General features: G+C 48.8%; 1 protein-coding gene across 1 annotated transcript in view; it reads right to left on the reverse strand.

Annotated features, from left to right (window-relative positions):
• Positions 1-17,414, reverse strand: part of PEBP4 (phosphatidylethanolamine binding protein 4) — a 195,497-nt gene extending 178,083 nt beyond the window's left edge. The window contains exons 1-3 of the mRNA XM_054689964.1: positions 17,210-17,414; positions 10,425-10,561; positions 5,118-5,244 (exon numbers count right to left, since the gene is read on the reverse strand). Coding sequence (XP_054545939.1) covers positions 5,118-5,244; positions 10,425-10,555 — 258 coding nt within the window. The 5' untranslated portion in view covers positions 10,556-10,561; positions 17,210-17,414. The remainder of the gene's footprint in view (positions 1-5,117; positions 5,245-10,424; positions 10,562-17,209) is intronic.
• Positions 17,415-20,152: the final 2,738 nt, after the last annotated feature.

The following is a 20,152-nucleotide window of genomic DNA, read 5'->3' on the forward strand; positions in this document are numbered from 1 at the left end:
ACCAGGCCCCATGAAGCGCCCCGGGGCCCCACCCCTTCCTTGTGGTGTCCTTCATAGGCCATCCCCACTCAGCTGTCCCTTGCTGGTGCCACCCTTCTGGGCTGCCCCACTTCAGCTCAGGACACTCTCCTCCTGGGGCCTCCCCATGGAGGCCTCCCCTGGGGCCTCCTCCAGGAACAAATGCCCCATGTCCCTGACTCCGCTGGTCACCCGTCTCTCTCCCCACCTGAACTGGGGCTCCACGACGCTGCCGTTGATCTTTGAATTTCCAGCACTAACATGGTGCCTGTGTGTTCAATAAGTAATTATCAAGTGAATCACTTTGCAACCCTAACACTAAATCGTGTTCTGGCTGCCATCTCTGGAACAAACAGGCCGCCTTGCCCTCCACCTATCTCCTCTGCCCCGGGGACACCCGACTGAGTGAATCTGCCCCTCCATAAGGGGCTGCTCTGACCAGCACAGCCAGGGACTCAGAGCCCAGTGGCCAGCTTATCAGTCTGAGACCGAAGCCCCCATTTGTGGCTCTGTATAAGAAGACAAGTGTGTGTGAGGTGTGCGGAGGCACTGAGGTCTCAGGCAGGAGAGTCTGTGACCTTTACCACAGGCAAGTTTTCCTGACTTCCAGGCCTCAATGAAATGTGTGTGGAGCTATTTCTCCACTAGGGGCTGAGAGGGGGTTGGAGTTGCTGGGGGCAGGGCATGGCACCCAGCAAGTAGCAACAGGATGCTGGGGGTGGGGCAGGTTGCCTGGGAAGACTGCAGGAGGACACCCAGGGTCACCTGGTTTCAGAGGAGAATAACTGGACACCCGAGGGACAGCAGGATACGAGGGCAGGTGACCTTGTGTTCCTTCCCTTCGTGCAATGCACATTCCCCACTTAAAGGCAATTTCTTCACTTCAAAAGGATTCCAGCTGGTTAAATTCAAGGTGAAGAATAAGCTCTAGTCAAGAAACTGCTTGGGTAAAAATCAAAATCAACAAGCAACTGTAAACCAGAGACACACTACGGGGGAGGGGGGTGGGGAGAAGGGAGTAGGATCAAAACAAGGGGGGTGGGAATTGTATGGGGACTATAACCAAGATGAAAATGCACACATTGTGCAAAAATGAAAAATGATGTAAAAAATATATAAAATAAAATAGAATAAAATAAAATAAAAAGAAGCTGCTGGGGAGAGGGGGCTTTCAGTTTTCATTGACTTGAGAAAGGGATACATTTTAAGATGTTTGCCTCTTAATGTTTGTCAAAGTGCCCAGGGAGCTTCCTTCAACGCCTCTCAGCTCCCGGAAAGCTCCCGGCAACTGTTGGCACTGGACCACCCAGGCTTCCCCACACTGTGCCGCCTTCTCGGGAACCCACCTGCTTTCCCCTTTCTCTCCCTGCTTCTGCCCCCCAGCTCACACTGAGTCTGGGGGGAGGAGAAACTGCTACTGGCTGGGCCTGCCAGGCTCACCAGCTTTCCTCCAGATGCCCCAGGACACCCGGCAGCTTAAAGGGCAAACCTGGCCTCACTCAGCTCACAGCTCACTCTCCAGGAGGTCTCCTTGCACCTGCCATTCACTCATCCAGCCATCCATTCACTCACCCATTCATTTGTTTACCCACCCAATCACCCAGTCAGTCACTATGAAGTCTGCAGTGCTGGTAGGGGCTGTGGGTGGTTCAAAGAAACACAACACATGGCCCTGCTCTCCTGGAGCTTAGAAATTGGTTGAAGCTATGGGACATGTAAATAAGCAACCCTCAATGTCAGAGAGAAGAAAGCAAACCCTAGGTCTAGATGGTGGAGGGCATTAAAAACGCTCAGAAAAAGAAGAGACTGGCCAGGGATTGCAGTGAGGACTAGAGAGAGGCAGTCAAGGAAGGCTTCCTGGAGGAGAGAACATTTTGGTGGGACCAGGGTGCCCCAGAGTGCAGGGTGCAAATATGGGGAAGTGTCTGCACAAAGATGTGTGGGCAGGAAGACCTGTGGTGGGCACAGAAGTGCTATCCACACCTATTGACCCCTCCTTCCTGGGTTTCAGGGGCTTGACTGGGGGGTGTTCCTGGCCATGCACACTGGTATCACTACTTTAGTGACATTGCTTTAGCCACCTTTGATGCACAGCACTGTCCCCTGTCCCCACACAGCCAGACAGTCACTAACCTCTTAGACCCCAGATCAGAGGAAATGCCTTTATCCTCCTCTCTGACACAGGGATTTGGGCTATCTTACCCCTACTTTGGAAGGACCCTATTCCAAAGATACCTACTTCCTCTCCAACTTCCCCAGTCACCCTCTTCTGGAGAGATTTGTTCCCTCAACCCCTTAAGAAAAGCTCTAGTCACTTAAGCTCACTTCCCACTGTCCCTGGCTTTTCTCCACCTCCTTGCACATGTTCCTAAGCAGTGACTGCACCAGTACCTCCAGGTTTCCCTGAGAGTCCCTGCCAAGTGGCCTGGGGATTCAGCCCCTGGGCTTTGGAGTTGGATTCTTCCACTTTCTGCCCTGCATTTGGTCCGATAGCTTCCTTCTAAAAACGCAACTCTTGCTTCTCCTTCCCAACATCCTTCACCTCTTCTGACAAAATCCAAGCTCCCTCACTTCCCTTACATGCATGCACATCCCTCTCAGTCCCTTGATCACCCAGAGGAGTGAATCTGCCCCATTCATCAGGGGTTGCGCTGACCAACACTACCCTGTGTGATCACCACCTCTGGAGGAGCCATCCACTCATGCTCTCAGCCCTGGTAGGGTAAGTGGGGCTGCCCAGGGTCACCGTGGGGTTCAGAGGTGGGCATTTGATCCAAGCAGGACAAATTATGGGAATTTCAATGGTTGGAAAGGGTCAGTCTACTCTAGTAAACATAGTAAAGGAAAAAATAAACTAGTAAAACATCAATCTAAAGTGGATGGGATTGTCTTTGCTGTCACAAGAAGAGTCCATTTACAAATAAGACCAGGATGGGAAAGGTAGAGAAAAGGGGCAGGTGTTGATGAGAATGTAGAGAAAGGGGACATGATGTTACTTGAGCACTGGCTTGAGTCACGCCTTAAGTTATCTACGTAGTTTTCAGCTTGTGGATAAATAATTAGTTCCCTCTGTTTGGGCAAAAGCCAGTTTGAGATGACTTGTCACTTTCCACTAACCTAACATTCTTGACTAAAGAAATACAAACACTTAACTTGCAGACTTGATGAGAGAAATGAAAGGACATATGAATGGCACCCAGCATAAAGTGGGGAACCCTCAACAATCAGTGGCTTTGATAACTGAATCTTCCTTCTCAAAGGTCAGCTATATTTCCATAAACCGCAGTTGTGTAATAAGAGAATATTACTTTTTCTTTCCACCACCTTGACCAAATCTTCTTTTGTGAAACATCTGTCTTCCTTCATACGTCTCTTGTTTCCAGACCAGTTTTCTCCTCCACCCCACCTCTGGGCTGAGACAGGAGGGGTTTGTTAACCATGGAGATTTCTGCATCTGAAAGGGGAGCTATCTTTTCTGCATGTGTGCCCACATCACAGGACAACCAGTACCAACCCAACAATCAAATGCAGACTTTCCCAATTTGCTTCCAACTTGTCCTTCCTGAGGGCAGCACTCAGAAAGTCTACACTGCCATCTAGTGGAAATCTTCAGTAATACCATGTGGGACGGCACCTGGTGCCGAGACTTCTTGGGACAATCACTGGGACTCTGAATGCATCTGTCCCAACCCCCTCTCTTCCCCTGGCAGGTGCGAGGACAAGAGGATTAAGGGTGAAGTAGAGTCCTGTCCCACAGGGCAGCATTATACGCTTCCCTGACCTGCTCTGCTTCTGTGGCCCTTTACCCATTCTAAGAGTTAGAGTAACTAGGGCCCACATTTCTACTGCTACTCCCTCCTGTCCATGGTGATGACAGGACTAGGGTACTAGGGAGGAGGGCTGAGACCCTGTAAGTGAGCATGCATGTGCTTGCACGTACACACATGCAGGCTAGGAGGGGTGAGGGAGAGGAGACCCAGAAGACCTCATTACTTCCTGGTTCAGAGGAAAGGATGCTGTTGTGGTTTGCAAATATGATGGCCTGTCAAAGCGTTGTGTTCTTGGCCTCATAAATTGTGAGACATATCTCAATATATTTGTTCCCTGGTGGTGAAAAATAGTTTAAGAAAGAAAAGAAAAATCTATCCGTCAACATCCAAGAAATCAGTGTGAATCCCCAGGACTATCTTGCTGTCTGAGTTGTCAGGCCTGACTCACGGCAGTACCAAAAGGCCTCTGGCTGCCACTGCAGGGAAGCACCAGGGAGCTGGCCTTTGTGCGTGGTGCTCATGTCGCGACCACAGCCCTGAATCTACCTGTTGCTGGTCTGAGTCCTGGACACATCAGTCCTTGTGCCTAAGCTGACACGGCATGTCCTAGTAAAACAGTAAAAGTGCACGTCTGGAGGCTCAGTGTGGCCCAGGAGTCGAGAAGGAGGAAATAGCAATGAGAACACTGGACCTGCTACCAGGTCACAGCCCCGCTGGGTGCAGCAACCTCGGCCCTCCCCACTCCACAGCCCTGCCCCAGGCTTGGGACCGCACATGCAAGGGAAGCTTCCAGGACAAGATGGCGCTAATCATTTCCCAGTCAGATGGCGCTAATCATTTCCCATCTATCAGATGCTTATATCCAATTCCTAAAATGCTTCAATCTTCTATTGAGCCGGTCTCATTTTGCCATGACCAAGAATCAAGATGCACTGTTCAGCCTATATGAGGGGCGCTGTCCACTGCAAACTAGCTCCTCACTTCGAAGACAATTCTGAAAGCCCCACTCCCCTGCACTCTGGGGACTTCTCTGTCCCACTCCCCTTGGTTTCTCTGCAGACCCGGAAGCACACACCAGCTGTTCTGCAGGCTGGCTGAAATGGCAGGCGTGGCTGCCCTGGGCTGCAGGAACAGGAACCAGGCCGGGGTGGGGCGGCCCTGAGCAGCCGAGGTTCTGGTCGCAGCTCTGCCCTACAAGGCTGGGGACAGCACACGCTCCAGGCAACGGCTATCTGCCCCACCAGACCCAGCCCAGGGGACTCTGCTCCCCGCTTGGAGTTGCCTGCATGAACAAGACCAGCGAGCCCCGCAGGCCGAGCGCCCACTCACCTCCAGGGCCCCAGGGAACTTGACGATGGGCGCCGGCCACTGGGTGATCTTCTGTCTATAGAGGTTGCATTCGGGAACAATCATGCAGCCAAGGTTCCCCAACTCTGGGTAGAAAACTTCCAGGCCCCTGTGGAGAGAGGAAGGTGGTTGGCCCACGTCAGGGGCCTCAAGACCCCCACCCGGGTGAGGTGGTGTGGTGGGATGAATCCTCTGCCCGCCACATTAGTGCTGTGACCTGGGTGATCCAAGAGCCACGTGACCTCTTGTGCCCCAGTTTCTCCACCTGTAAAACGGGGACCGGTCGGTGTGAGGAGGAAAGGAAGCGGGCGGGACTCGTGATCGGCCCGCCATGTCGTCAGTGGGGGCGGGGGGAGGGGTGGGGAGCGTCAGCGGTTGCCAGGGTAACCGTTCAAATGAGAACACACCCCTGTCGCCCCCCCCCCCCTCACCCCCAGGTCTGGTCCACGGGCCGCTGTGAGAACAGTGTTCACACATCGCTTTTCCAGAAGGCCCTTCCGCACAAAGAGTTTAACACGTCAGTACAACCTTCTTCCGGGCCCCAGGCTATCCTCTCAGCCCGACACTAGCAAGATCCTCTCCAAGCCGGGAGCCGCCACCAGGAAGCGGTCGTGGTGACGTGGTGAGCGTCGCGCTCCCTCAGCTCCGGCTGTCACTGCGCGCGCCCACACGCGGCGCTCCCCGCGGGGACACTGCGCGCGCTTGCGACCTCCACGCAGAGGGGGCGGACTTCCCAGGTTCCCGCCCCGCCCCAGTGGCTACCTGCCTGATTGGGCCATTTCCAGGCCCGTGACCAGGATTGGGCCATTTTAGGACCAATCAGCAAATCTGGTACTGAATAATTAACTAATGAGCTGATGTGATTGGTTCATTTTGCTTGCAAAATGGTTCATTGGTTCGTTCCACTGCCCAGGTACCAGGTGGGAAACGGTCAGTGCCGCTGGCCCGCTGGGGCCTCCGTGTTGCAGTCCTGGAGGCCGCAGGGCTGCCGGGGTGCAGCCGAGAGGCAGCCAGTGGGAATCTGCCCCTCGGGCTCCATGTTCAAACCCAGCTGGCACCCGACTGACGGGCTGCTCGCTACATTTTTTTTTTAAAGATTTATTTATTTATTTATACAAGCACTGGGTACAGTCAGAAGCGCGGGAGGGTGAGAGAATTCACCAGAGCCAGAGCAGGGAGCAGAGCAGGCAGAAGGACCGAAGTACACTGCTGAGGGGAGCAGCGGGCGGCAGGAGAGGTCTGCGCGCCATGTGGGACCCTCGCCCCGCGGCGGCCGGGGATCGAACCGGTGCTGCAGAGGCTGCGGGCAGCTTCGCAACCCAGCGCTCAACCCAGAGTTGGGGAACCTTGGCTGCATGATTGTTGCCGAATGCTACATTTTTTTCCTACGGTCCCCCGCGGCTTAGGCGACTGTGGAGGAAATGCCTGCTTAGCTCTGCAGGCCACGCTGCGGTCCCAGTGTCAAAACCCTTAGCCACCAAGACTGTGGCCTGAGTCCATCTTTCTGCCTTGTTCCTGAGAACGGGCTGCACAGCACGAACGCCCCGAGGCTCCATTTGGGGAGTTGCGGGGTGGGAGGTGCTGATTCCCCAGGGTCAGCCTGAAGGACCCCTGTTTTTGAAACTAGGGGGTGTAAGCCAGGCTTTCAAAGAGACATGACATATCTGGCCAACTTCTTTTCTTATACAACTTCTTTTCTTATACAACTTCTTTTCTTATACATGCCCCAAGGTCCTTGTGGGGTTCAATGGGTTAAGAAGATTCACTCAGAGAGAAGGTGGAGCCTCAGCCTTTCTGAAAAGCCCACGTGGCTGAGCCTATCCTGGTTTGCCAGCAGTCACCCAGGGCTGGCCACAGTTCCCTGCTGGGGGCGACTGCCCAGGGCTGGCCGAAGGGATGTAACTTGGAGTCAATCTGGAGGGGGAGACCTGGAACAAGGGCAAGAACAGCTTCCTGCTGGGAAGCCTCCATTCCTTTTCCTGCTTCCCACCCTTCCACAGTGACGCCTGAGGCCCCCACCTTTGGGCAAGAGTGGTCTGAGCCTGCAACACCAGAGGCGCTTGTGTGGGCAGCGCCCAGTGCCAGGACTAGCTGCCTGAGTCTGTCACTGAGGCATCTAGCTGAACGACTGACTTGCAGACATATGTGTTGCTTTGAACTCTTCCTGAGTTTACAGTAATTCTTGTGGGATGGCGTGATTTAGAGGATGAGCTTTCATTGAGCTTCCCTGCAGCTTGTGAGGACTGCTGAGTTTGTTTCTGCCTTCAGGATCCAAGGCTGAGAGAGAGGACCCTCCACTGGCAGAGTGATAGAGATGTGTACGCAGCACAAAACTGGAAAAAACCAAGGGGCCTACTCCCCAGGAAAAACGGGCCACCTCCACCTCTTTCTTTCCCCATAGAATTGTTGCAAATTTTAAAAGTTAACCAAAATGACATTAAGCAAAATCACCAGCCACAGAAAGTCCTGATAGGGTACTTGCCAAGGACCTGGGACGAGGTCCATGTGACACTCCCCCCACCACCCCGCCCAGGACCATGGAGTCCTGCCAGCTCAGTATTTGAAACTCCATGTTGCTCACTAACAGAACACGCCCAGGGGCATGTGTGGGTCTGTCTCAAGTAGTTTTATCAAACACTTGACTCAGGACACAGAAGACAAATGCGCTAGATTTGCACAAAGCTGGTAACTAACAATTCAGATCAATTCAGCCTAAAAGATGATCTGGACCAGCCTGAGATGAACCTAATCAAAATTTAAGTTTGGTAACAGCACACTTGTTAATTTGCATTCCAGTTCAAATACCTCATCTTTCTTCAGTGTCCTTCCTGCTGTGGCACAGTTCACAGTGGGCTGTGCTCTAATCTCTACTCTCTGGTTTTGGGCCTCTCCTGACCTCTTTCAGAAACATCCCAGAGAAAGTGGGGGAAAGGAGAGAAGCTGGGGTTCTGGTCCCAGATTGGCCATTATCTAACAATACATAAGGGACCAGGAGGAAAGGGGATGGCATTTATTGGGCCACCCAACAAATCAGGTGGATCACCTACGTATGATATCATTTCATGTAGCAATACCTTCATCTCCCAGCTAAGTAAACTGATGCCCAGAGAAACTTAAAGAAGTAGTACAGGGTCTCATAACTGATGGACTGAGAGGCAACAGAAGGACATGGGAGTGGCAGGCAGTGTCCAGATACCCCCAAAGATCCCAATATGCTGGTTTCCACACCCTTGCATAATCCTCTCCTCTTGAGTGGGGCCCAGATTTAGTGACAGAGAATATGGCAGATGTGATGGAAGCTGCTTCCAAAATTATGAGAAGATGGTGGCTTCTGCTTTGAGGCTGTCACTTGCAACCTCTCTCTCTCTCTCTCAAGTCCTTGCTCTGTGGGGAGCTGGCTTGCCGTGCTATAAGCGGCCCATGGAGAGGCCATACATAAGACAAGGGTCCCTAGCCTGCCAGTAAGAGTGAGCTTGGAGGCAGGCACCCCACCTCTGATAAGTTGAGCCTTCTCACCAATAGCTCAACTGCGACCTTCTGAAAAACTGTGAGGCAGCCAGCGCTTCAGGCTGCTAAGCCTGGGGGCAATCTCTGTGCAGAGGTGTTAACACTGTGGGCAGGTACTTAATCTCTCATCCAAATGGAGATGATAACACCTAGTTAGTAAGCTCTTGATAACAATGAGGTGAACCAGGGTCTAAAGCACCACAGAACTCCTGGCACAGAACGAGTCCCCAAAGGTACACAGTGGGAGCCCAGGCCAGTCACCTCCAATAACCATATACTTGTCATCATTTTCTCTGTGTTCCACAGTGTAGGAACGTGGGGATGCCCAGACGCAGTCCATAATGGGGCCACTGGCATGGCCTGGCCTTCCTTGCCCTGTCTTCTCCAGCTTATGGGGCTTGGCCTTCTACCCACCAGGGTAAAAAGTCTGCTGCCTTCGGGAAGGTTCTGCTCAGTTGAGCACCCAGAGGCTCTGTCCCACCTGTGAGAGGACTTGTTCCCTCTTTCCTCCCACATAAAAATACCTGGCACTGTTTTAAAAGTTTTAAAGCAAAATTCGTGTTACTTTTTTTTCTTTAATTAAACTACCTAACTGGGCCTCCCCGGTGGTGCAGCGGTTGAGCCCTGGGCTGCGAAGCTGCCCGCAGCCTCTGCAGCACCGGTTCAATCCCCGGCCATGCGAGGGTCCCACATGGCGCGCAGACCTCTCCTGCTGCACCCACTGCTCCCCTCAGCAGTGTATTTCATCAGTCTGTCTGTTCTGTTCCCCACTCTGGCTCTGGGGAATTCTCTCACCCTCCCATGCTTCTGACTACCCAGTGCTTGTATAAATAAATAAATCTTTAAAAAAAATCCAAAAAAAAAAACCCCACAACTACCTAACTTTGTAAGGGAAAATATGCATTCATCTTTCTAAAAGTAATGTCTGTAAAAATTCACACACACACCAGGAGACAGTAAATCTCCGTACTGTATTCCTCTCACTCTCCTTTCTGAGGTGAGACACTAGCCTCCTTGGAAACCTACTGCCCTAGGAGGTTGCAACACTGTGGCCTGGGTAGCCCTCTGGTGGCCATGAGTCCAGGGCCTGAAGACTGGGTGAGGAGGGAGCTGAATACCTGTACCGGTGGAGGGGGAGAAGAGAAGTCAGCCTCTTCTCTGGATAACTTCCAGGGACATCCCTACAAGCCCTGCCCCGACACCCCTGGGGCCTTATTAGTGAGAAACAAACAGCCCCTCTCACACAGGGAGGGTCCAGTCACACGCCCTCTGTCAGCTGGCACGTTTCCAAAATGAAAATGCATATGTTGAGCAAAAATGAAAAATGATGTAAGAATTATATGAAATAAGATAAAATATATAAATAAACAAACAAACAAATAAATAAATAAAATGCCTCTTTGTCAGGGGTGGGATACAGATCATCCCAGGCTGTAGGGAAGGGTTCTCCTTCCCTGCTTCCCTCCCCTTCTCCCCTGTCCCAATAGCAAGGGTGAGGCCAGAACCACAGGCCCTTTCAGGCATGGAGCCAGGGGACGGGTCTCATACATACACTATCCTGGTCCTGGGAGAACCACCCCAGGAGGCAGGATCCTGTCTGAGTCTTTTCCTCAGTGCCAGCTTCCATCTGGGTGGTCTTCAAAATGGACTTACTCTTGGTCAGTCCACAGAGACTGGCTCAGGAGACACACTTCTTGGTTCTGAAAACACCCTGCCTGAGACCTCACCCTGGTTTCTATCAGCCTGGTTGCTTTCTGGGGTGCTGCCCCTGCCCAGCCTTACTTGCAGAGGACAGCATCGTTGTCAGGCAGGGCATCATAGATGCAAACGCCGTTCTTTATCTCATCTCCAGTGACCACCATCGTGAGACCCAGAAAGAGGGCTGCTGTGGCTAGCCTCATTGTCCAACCCATGGGCACCTGCAACAGAAGGATCCTTTAGAACTTCGGGGTGCCTTGCTGGGGGCACCCTTCCCACCCATAGTCCCACCCTGGGGGCCCACCTGGTGGGTCAGAGAAGTGTGCAGCAAGCAGAGGGAGGAGGGCAGGCAGTTTCAAGGGCTCCAGCAGCTAATCTGCCACCCGGATGCAAGTTCCTTGGGAGGACCTGGGCCTCCTCCAAGCTGGACTCACTCTGCAGTCCTGGCTGAGGCCCCGCCTCTGTGCGAGCACGGCTTTGCTGTCACTCTAGGTCTGTGCCAGGGTGACCAGGGCAAAGAGCAGGCTGCCAAGCAGAAGTGCTTATATAAGCCTCTTGCACTTGCCCCATGTGTGGTCAGCTGGTGGAGGGCCAGCCTGTTCTTTTGGCTGCAAAGCAAATCCCTGGGAAGGTGGTGATCCCAGGCAGAGGGGATGAGTTCTGGGGGTGTTCTGGGGAGCCAAACTTGGTTGTTTTTCTAGGCCCAGGGGTTTGACTGAGCCATGCCCCTTCCCTCGGACAGCTTTGCTCCTGCTCTCAGTTCTTCTGCCACCTACCCGACAGCATGGGGCCCTGCTGCTGGTGGAGATGGTTAGAAACAGGGACCCTATGTAGGAGGGGCAGCTGCACATGGGGTTGGACTCTGGAGTAGAGCCCCCAGGTCAGTTGAGGACAGAAGGGCGGGCCCAACTGCACCTTGCAGAATGCTGAACTCAGCTCTCTCCCAAAATAATAGCCTCTGGGGAAGGGGCGGCTGGCACCAGCGCTGTGCTAGGAGGTGGGGAGACTGGCTGAGCCTCGCTAAACTCCTGGCTGGTTGTGTGAAGGGAACCGTGGTGGGCAGATCACAGGCCATTCTACCTGATTTTGCTTTTTGTCTTTTCTGGAGAGTGGGATGGGGACTCCTGGGTTCTGCTCTGAGCTCTGCCAGGCTATGGGAAGGCCACTACCCTTTCTAGAATGCAACACCTCTCCCTTTCAAAAACCAGTCAAATGACCTCATCTTTCACCCCATGTCTTGCTGAGGAAATAGCGGTGATAGATATAAAGTACATGTGTCTAGATTGTTTGAGAAACTATTTTCAGTAGAGCTTGCTGAAAATTTCCTGTTTCTAAGATTCAACTTGTAGCAAAAAACCCTTCTTCTGGGCTACAAATTGAACATATTTCTGAATAATTAGACTCCCTGAAGGATGACATGGGCTCCCCACAGAGAACTCATTCCCAAGATCTCTCCTGCTGCCGAGTGTCCACCAGAGGCCTCCTTGCAGACAGCTGTGAGAATGAAATGAAATGACTTCTCCAGGACAGCTAGCAAGCCCCTGGCCACCGGGACTGCTTGCTGATTTATGGGTAGTGCAAGTGTTGTTCAAGGCCCATTCATCTCTTCATTCATTCCCAAGTCATTTCACCTACACACTGGGTACCTCCCAGGAGCCGGGCCCTGTGCCAGGTTGGGGGACCAATGAGCATGGTCCCTGTCCCTCTTGAGCCAGAGGACAATTCTACCAGGATGGTTATCCAAGGTGGAGACACTCTTGCTTCAAAGCAGCTGTAGAGAAGCCACCCCTTTCCTGGAGTGCCCTCAGGCCTTGGCCCCGGTGAGGATGGCTGCCTGGAGGTGGCAGAGGCTGCCACAGTGCAGGTTGCTCCCATGGGGCCCATTCATGCCAGCAATTCCTTCTTCTCAGAATGTATCAGGCATTTAACATTGAATCTTCATAACATCCTTCCAAGTAGGTACTATTATTATTGTCCCACTTTTCAGAGGGGGACACTGAGGCACCCAGAGTTAGAGCTAATCCAGACCTTGTTCCACACGGATAGTGAGTGGTCAAGCTGGGATTTGAACAGGCACACAAATTCCAGACGCTGTGCTGCTTGCCGTTCCTGCTGCTGGGCTCCTTTTCCTCACCCTTTGTTCTGGGACTTCCGCTGTCCTCTCCTTGACAACTCCTCCGCGTCCCTCAGACTCCTACCTGGCCCACGGCCTGTCCTCACATCTCCTTTTGGTGGACCACCAAGGTATCATTTCCTCAGAGGAGCTTGTAGCAACCCCAGGCTCCTTAAAACAACTACGCAAGAGCACTTTATGCTTTTACTTATTGTTGTTAAATGTTTCTAACAAATTCTTTGTAGATATTTGTTTACAGATTTCCTTGCTCTCCCCCGATTCCTGGGCCTATAACCTTCTTGAGGGCAGAGAGAGGTTTGGTCCAGCTTTCCCTGTGCTGTGCTTGGCACATCCAGCTGCTTGTTTGAATTCCTGACAAAATTGCCAGCTCTATTTCTGATCATGCCCATTGTCACTTAGTAACTCCTAAACATCAATAAGACTAACCACTCAGGTTGGCACCTGGATCCCTTTTGCTTATTTATCTGAATTCTTTGGCTGCTTTTCCTACGGAGAGCACTGACAGAATATTCTCAGTATTTTCAAACCTGATCTTTCTCTTGGGGATTCAGTGCCACTTTGTGCCGTTTACAGGATTAAGTTTCCCTAAGTCTGGGCCAGGAAGGTGGGGAAAACACTGCTAAGTGAAAAAAGGCAGTCACAACAGACCACATAGTCACACATGGAAGAACAAAAATGCAAGTCCTCCAACAAAAAAATGTAAAAAAAGACCACATACCATAAGTTCCCTCTTACACGAGAAATAGGCAAATATAAAAGGACAGAAAGATTAACGCCTATGTGATGGCCTCTTTTAAACTTAATCACCTCCTTAAAGGCTCTATATCCCCAAATACATTCATATTCTGAAGTAGTAGGGATTTAGGACTTCAACATATGAATTTTGGTGAGACAAAATTCAGCCCATGGCAACAAGGTTTCCTATTTTTACCACTTGTATTCAACATAGATTGTTTGAGACAGAACAATTATGCAAGGAAAAGAAATAATAAGGCATCCAAATTAGAAAGGAAGAAGCAAAATTAATTCTTTTTGCAGATGACCTGATTTTATATGTGAGAAACCCTAATGATTCAAACAAACAAATTAAGAGTTAATAAGTAAATTTAGTAAAGTTACAGGATACAAACTCAACACACAAAAATCATTTCTGGCACATTAACAATGAAAAATTTGAACAGGAATTAGAAAACTATTCCATCTACAGTAGCATCAAAAAGAGTAAAATATTTAGGAATTAACCAAGGAGGAGAATGACTTGTACACTGAAAAGTGAAAAATGTTATTTAAGAATTTTAAAAAGATACATAAATAAAGAGAAATTTTATGTTTGTGGAAGACTTAATGTTGTTAACATGTCAATACTACCCAAAATAATCTATAGATTCAATGCAATCCTGTCAAAACACTAATATTGTGTTTCACAAAAATAGAAAATTCATTCCTAAATTCATAAGGAATCTCAAGAAAATCCTAATAGTCATGAAAAAAAAAAAAGAATAAAGTTGAAGGATTCATAGTTCCTAATTTTAAAAGTTGACTGTAAAACAGCTGTGACCAAACTGCTTGGTACTGACACACCTAGAGACCAATGGAATGAAAAGAGAGTAGTGTATGTGGTCAAATGATTTTCAACAAGGATGCCAAGACCCTTCAATGGGAAGAGAATTGCATTTTCAATGAAAGGAGCCAGGGAACCTGTATGGCCACATACAAAAGAAAGAAGTAAGAACTTAACCTTAAACCACATACAAATGTTGTCAACATGGATCAAAGAGCTGAAACTATATATACTTGCAAGAAAATCTTCATAACATTCATTGGATTTGGCAATGATTTCTGACAGAACACCAACAACACAGACAACAAATTAAAAATTAGGTTAGTTGAACCAAATCAAAATGAAAAACCTTTTGTATCAAAGAACACTATCATGACAGTCAGAAGATAACTGAAGAATGGGAAAAAACACTTGTAGAGAATAAATGTGATAAGGGTTAATATCCAGAATATATTAAGTCCTATAAAAACAGCATGCAATCCAATTAAAAATTCTGCAAAATACTTGAATAGCCTTCTCATGGCCAATAAGCACTGAAAAATGCTTGACATCATTAGCTATTATGGAAAATGTAAATCAAAACCACAATGAGAAATCACTTCACACCCATTAGGAAAGCTATTATTAAATACACAGAGACACAGACCTGCACTCAGAGAAAATAAGAGTTGTAGAGCATGTGGGGAAATTGGAACCCTTGTACATTGCTGTTGGGAAGGCAAAATGGTGTAGCCACTATAGAAAACAGTCTGTGGTTTCTCAAAAAGCTAAACATAGAACTATGACAAGATCCAACACTTCTGCTCCTGGATACATACTCACAGGAATTTGAAGCAGGGGCTGTGATGGAAACTTATACACTAATGTTCACTGCTCCTCAGTGTGAAACCAATCCATGTGTCCACCAACAGACAAATGGATAAACAAAATAAAGTACATACAATGGAATATTGTTCAGACATAAAAAAAAGACATTTTTACACGTGCTGTGGCATGAATGAACCCTGAAAACATTAGTCTAAGTGAAGCAAGCCAGTCACAGAAACACATCTACTATTTGAGTCCTATTCCATGAGTACCTAGAGTCATAAAATGCAGCAAAAGCAGAATGGCAGTTTCCAAGAGTGGGGAAGTAGGGGGATGGGGAGTTATTTACTTCACTGTCACAGATTTTCTATTGGGGTCATAATTGTTTTGGAAATACATCATGGTGATAGTTGTACAACAGTGTGAATATAATTAATGTCACTGAGTTATACACATAAAATGGTTCAAGTGGTAAATTATATGTTGTGTATATGTTCATACACACACATACACAAATCCAGGGAATAAGCGTTCTATAGAACCCACTTCGAAAACATTGGCCTAAACCATTCTTCTGTGTGTTGACAGCTTGATCAGCCTGTGTAGACCTCTCTCCATCCTCCCCATCAGCTATGCTCTCTCCCACTCCAATGCCTTTGCACAAGCTGTTCTCTCTGCAAGGAGTGTTCTCCCACTTCATGACCCTTATGACAAACTTCTGGTCATCCTTCAGGTGTTATATTTAAACATCACCTCCTTCAGGGAAGCTTTGTAGATATTCTCCCACATCCACATGCAGAATCTGCAAACATTCCACCATAATATACCATGTGCATAATAGTATATATCAGGCCTTTTTTTTTTTTTTGTTACTTTCTTTTTTGTTGTTACTTTTGCTACTAGACCATTATCTTTATAGGAAAAGGACCATATGTAGTTAGAATTGCTGTGTCTGACACCAAGCACAGTGCCTGAGGGGAAAAATAGGCATTGCTACTTCAAGAGGAAAGGAAACACCCGAGGGGAGAGTGGACATAGATGTTCTGAGGCTCTCACCTCTCCCCATTGTTCTGAGCTATGCCTCATTGCTGCCCCAGAGAGTGTGTGTGTTCGTCCCTTAAGAGCACTTGTTGGTGTTTTCCTTTCATCCTATGAGGGTCCCGATTGTCTCTGCCTTCCCTAGAGTACTTTGAACATAGTAGATGCTTAATAAATAGTCAATAAACAAGCATGCACCTTTAAAAAACAACATATTGCAAACAGAATATGCTTCCTATGTTGGCCTTTATAATTAAAGAACCCCAAAATCCCCCAAAATGCACTTGAGCCATATTTTACCTATGAGCTCTGATTTCCTTTTCTGAACTTTTCATTTCAGATGACTAGTTTGGACATTGTCTTGGAATGTAATAGTATTAACATGTAATTTTTGGGTGGTGTTGTTAATAGATGACTGTTGTCCTATATCACTTTTGGAATTACAGATCTTTAACTTATCAAGCAGAAGATGCATGAAGTGGTGGTGGTGATAGGGGCAGGCTGTGGGGCCAGTGGGCAAAGAGCCAGTTTCCTAGCAGCTCTGTTCTCCAGCAGCTCTGTTCCCCAGGATGAGGTGACTAGGGGGCTCAGCCCAGCCCTGGCCAGTCCACTCCTCCTTGCACCCAAGGGCTCTGCTAGACCTCTGGCCACTTCACTACTTTCTGTGAGCTCACAGTTTCTTGGTCTCAGCAACTAAATCTTGCTCTCATAAGCCAGTTTCTTTAGTCAGACATTGTATGTATTAATGAACCATTTTGTCCAGAGTACTATGAAGTGTACTTTTCATATCCTTTTGCTGCCATTCACCCTTGGAAGGATGGATATTTTGTCTGTCCTGGTGGAGGTAGAATTGAACTTGGAGCTGTGTATTTACCTTGCCCCCTCCTTTCCTCATAAGATCCAATCTCTGTACTCCTTACATTTCTAAGATGGAGGACACAGGGATTCCTGTTCCTTGGGGAGGGGAAATCAGGACCCCATAAAATAAAATATTTACTAAGTCTGTTAGAAGTAAGGCTGTCTGAACTGAAACCATCAGTCATGTGGTGAGCTCTAGCCATGCAAAAAGTGCCAAAGCGCTCTCCTGGGGAAAGATCTAGAAATGTTTGAAGCTCAGTGACCAGCCCATAGAAACAACTCAACTAATGGCCTCAAGTTATACTAAGGTAGAATTAGAAATAACACCCTTAACACAATCCCCTTAAGGTTTTCCAGCCACAGTCCCTGTCTCTCTGATGTTCCCATGTTCTCTCTCCATCTGTCTCTCTGCTTTGTCCTTACGGAAAGTCCCTGCCTCACTCTGAAGGGGGAAGCGTCCCTGTCACTTACCCAGAGTAATGTGGGAGCTTTTGGCTGGTGGCTGCGGGGAGGTGAGGAATCTTTGTGAGTCTCTGGACTGGAGAAGGTGGGGATCAAGTTCCCTCCAGGATGTCCCACTGTGTGGGCCCTTAAAGCAGTCAGGGCCTTAAAGAGTCTGAGAGTTTGGGGAGGTTCTTAGAGTGCCAGGAGAGGAGGCAGCAGTTGGTCGTTGGGGAGGCAGTTGGGGAAAGTTCCAGGGAAGTTGCAGGGAGGAGCAGAGATGAAGGGCAGGAGAGAATAGGAAAAGAAGAATAAGTGGGTTTTCTACCATTCCTCCTTCCAAGAATTCTAATGAAATGAAAGGAAACCACAGAGACAATTCTCTCACCATTTCTCCTTCTTTTCAGGTTACACTGGGAGGCAGGCAGAGTAGGTATAAAGAAAAGCTGCAGAGGCATGACTAAGAGAAAAGTGATAAGGACAGAGGCCAGGAAACAGATGCACAGTATCCAGACCCAGGCAGGAGAAAGGAGAATGCCAACCTTACTCAGGTGGAGCAAGAGACCCTGCCCCAAGGGATGTGGCCTGGAGCCTCAGAAAAATGGAGAGGAACACCTGCCTCAGGCGACCACGCCCAGCACCAGTGCCTGGCCTTCAGGACCTGGGTTTCTGCTGTGTTTTAAATGATCATGCTTTTAAATGATCGCAACCACATGCAATTTGCAGCAACATGGATGGCACTGGAAGGGATCATGCTCAGCGAAATAAGCCAAAAAGAAAAAGAAAAATACCGGATGGTCTCACTCATAGCAGGAATCTAGAAAACTTAAATAAGGGACCAGGAAAACGAATAACTATAAGAAAGTGAAAATCAAAATCAACAAAAAACTACGAACCAGAGACACTTTTAGGGGGGCGGGGTGGGAGGGGAGGGATTGGGGTCAGAATGGGGGGGCTGCAATTGTATGGGGAATATAAAAATAAAATTTATTATTAAAAAAAATAAAATAAAATAAATGATCGCAACCTTGGTTTCCTTCTGGAAAATTCCTCCCAGGATATTCGAGGAGGCAGTGGAATTTCATACACCAGATGAATTTAACCAGAATCTCTGAGGGTGAGGCTTAGACATGACTCTTTTTAAAATGCTTCTTAGGGATTCTGGGCCTCCCCGGTGGCGCAACGGTTGAGCGCTGGGTTGCAAAGCTGCCTGCGGCCTCTGCGGCACCGGTTCGGTCCCTGGCTGCTCCCTAGCCACTGGAGGAGGGTCCCACATGGTGCGCAGACCTCTCCTGCCGCCCGCTGCTCCCCTCAGCAGTGTGCTTCGGTCCTTCTGCCTGCTGTGCTCCCTGCTCTGGCTCTGGTGAATTCTCTCACCCTCCCGCGCTTCTGACTGTACCCAGTGCTTATATAAACAAACAAACAAACAAACAAATAAATAAATAAAACATGCCTCTATAAAAAAAAATTTAAAAAAAAATGCTTCTTAGGGATTCTAATGAGAAGCCAGGCCCTATAATCCCTGTATTAAGCATAGATGGGCAGCAGGCACTTGCCAGATGCCAAAGGTACAGAGATGAATGCTCTGCAGACTCTGCTGCTAATGAGCTCATATCAAGGAAGATAAGCAACAAAATAAACAACTGCATCGCCAATAGTATGCCCAGTTCAGCCACAGAGTCACCCCCAGAGTAAAGAGGAGGGTGTAATCATCAATCATTTATTTTATATATTAGGATCATTGATACCTTAGGGACCTAGCTGATTGGGAACACTGCCCCTCCCAGGCCTGACTGACAGTGAGATAGTGAATGATGTGCCTTGGAGCACAACTTTCATATACAAAACAACCAATCTCGAGTCCACACCCCAGCCATCTCTTTTCATGTCACCGTCACTCACCAAGCCAAAGATCCTCCTGCTTATCTATCCCAGGGCCAAGCACCAGACAACCAGAGGCCACCTCTGTATCACAAGCCTGCTGGCATAAACGATCCAATCTTAAGCCTGCTCAGCTGCATTCATTCTCCTGTTCTGGAAGAAAAGGCAATAAAAGCTCTGACCATGCTTTGCCCTCATTCCTTCTGCCTCCAGCTGACCCTGGTGCTTCCTTGGGTGGCATGCCTGCTTCTTTTCCTCAAAACTTTAAGTAATAAATTCTTCCAGCTTCTTTCAGTGATATTGTCTGCTGGATGCCATTACCCTGTCATCTCTATAAATTAAAATCCCACAGATACAATCAATATAGAGGGTATGATTATCTTATAAGAGTGAAGATCAGGGAAGGCTTTGAGAGGGGGACAGTGAGCAGAGAGCACTCCAGAATGGGGGGAAGGTATTCCATGTGCAAAGGCACAGGAGCCTGCAACAGCCCTGGAGCAGGAGAATCTGAGCAAGACAGAATGGCGGCAGCACGGCACAAGTGACCAGGCATTGGGGTGGGGCCTTAGGCTGGATCAGAGAATCTCAGGGCAACATGGGGCACCAGCTCAACCTTGCATCTGTCCAAGAACTGAACAGAAGAGAATTACAGTTCTTTTTTTTTTTTTTAAGATTTATTTATTTATGCATATAAGAACTGGGGTACAGGCCAGAAGTGTGGGGGGTAATAGGATTCATGAGAGACAGAGTGGGGAACAGAACAGGCAGATTGACTGAAATACACTGCTGAGGGGAGCAGCGGGCGAGACAGGAGAGGTCTGCTTTGCCATATGGGTCACTTCCCTGGCTGGGGATCGAACTCGTGCTGCAGTGGCTGCGCACAACTTCATAGTTTGCATTTTAATCCCTTGCACCACCAGGGAGGCCCCGAGAATTACAATTCTACAGTTGGGGAAACCAAGTCATGGCAGGGAGTTATTTTTCCTTAGTAAGGATAATCTGTGCACTTTTCTCTCCAATAATCAATCCACTTCTTAGTTTGGGCTTTTGTGAGATTGAGCAGGGCGCCAACATTCTGGCTGGAGGAGCACA

The sequence above is a fragment of the Talpa occidentalis genome, unplaced genomic scaffold, assembly GCF_014898055.3.
Source record: "Talpa occidentalis isolate TD23 unplaced genomic scaffold, MPIMG_talOcc4v2.1 talOcc4.8, whole genome shotgun sequence".
Classification (NCBI taxonomy): Eukaryota; Metazoa; Chordata; class Mammalia; order Eulipotyphla; family Talpidae; genus Talpa; species Talpa occidentalis.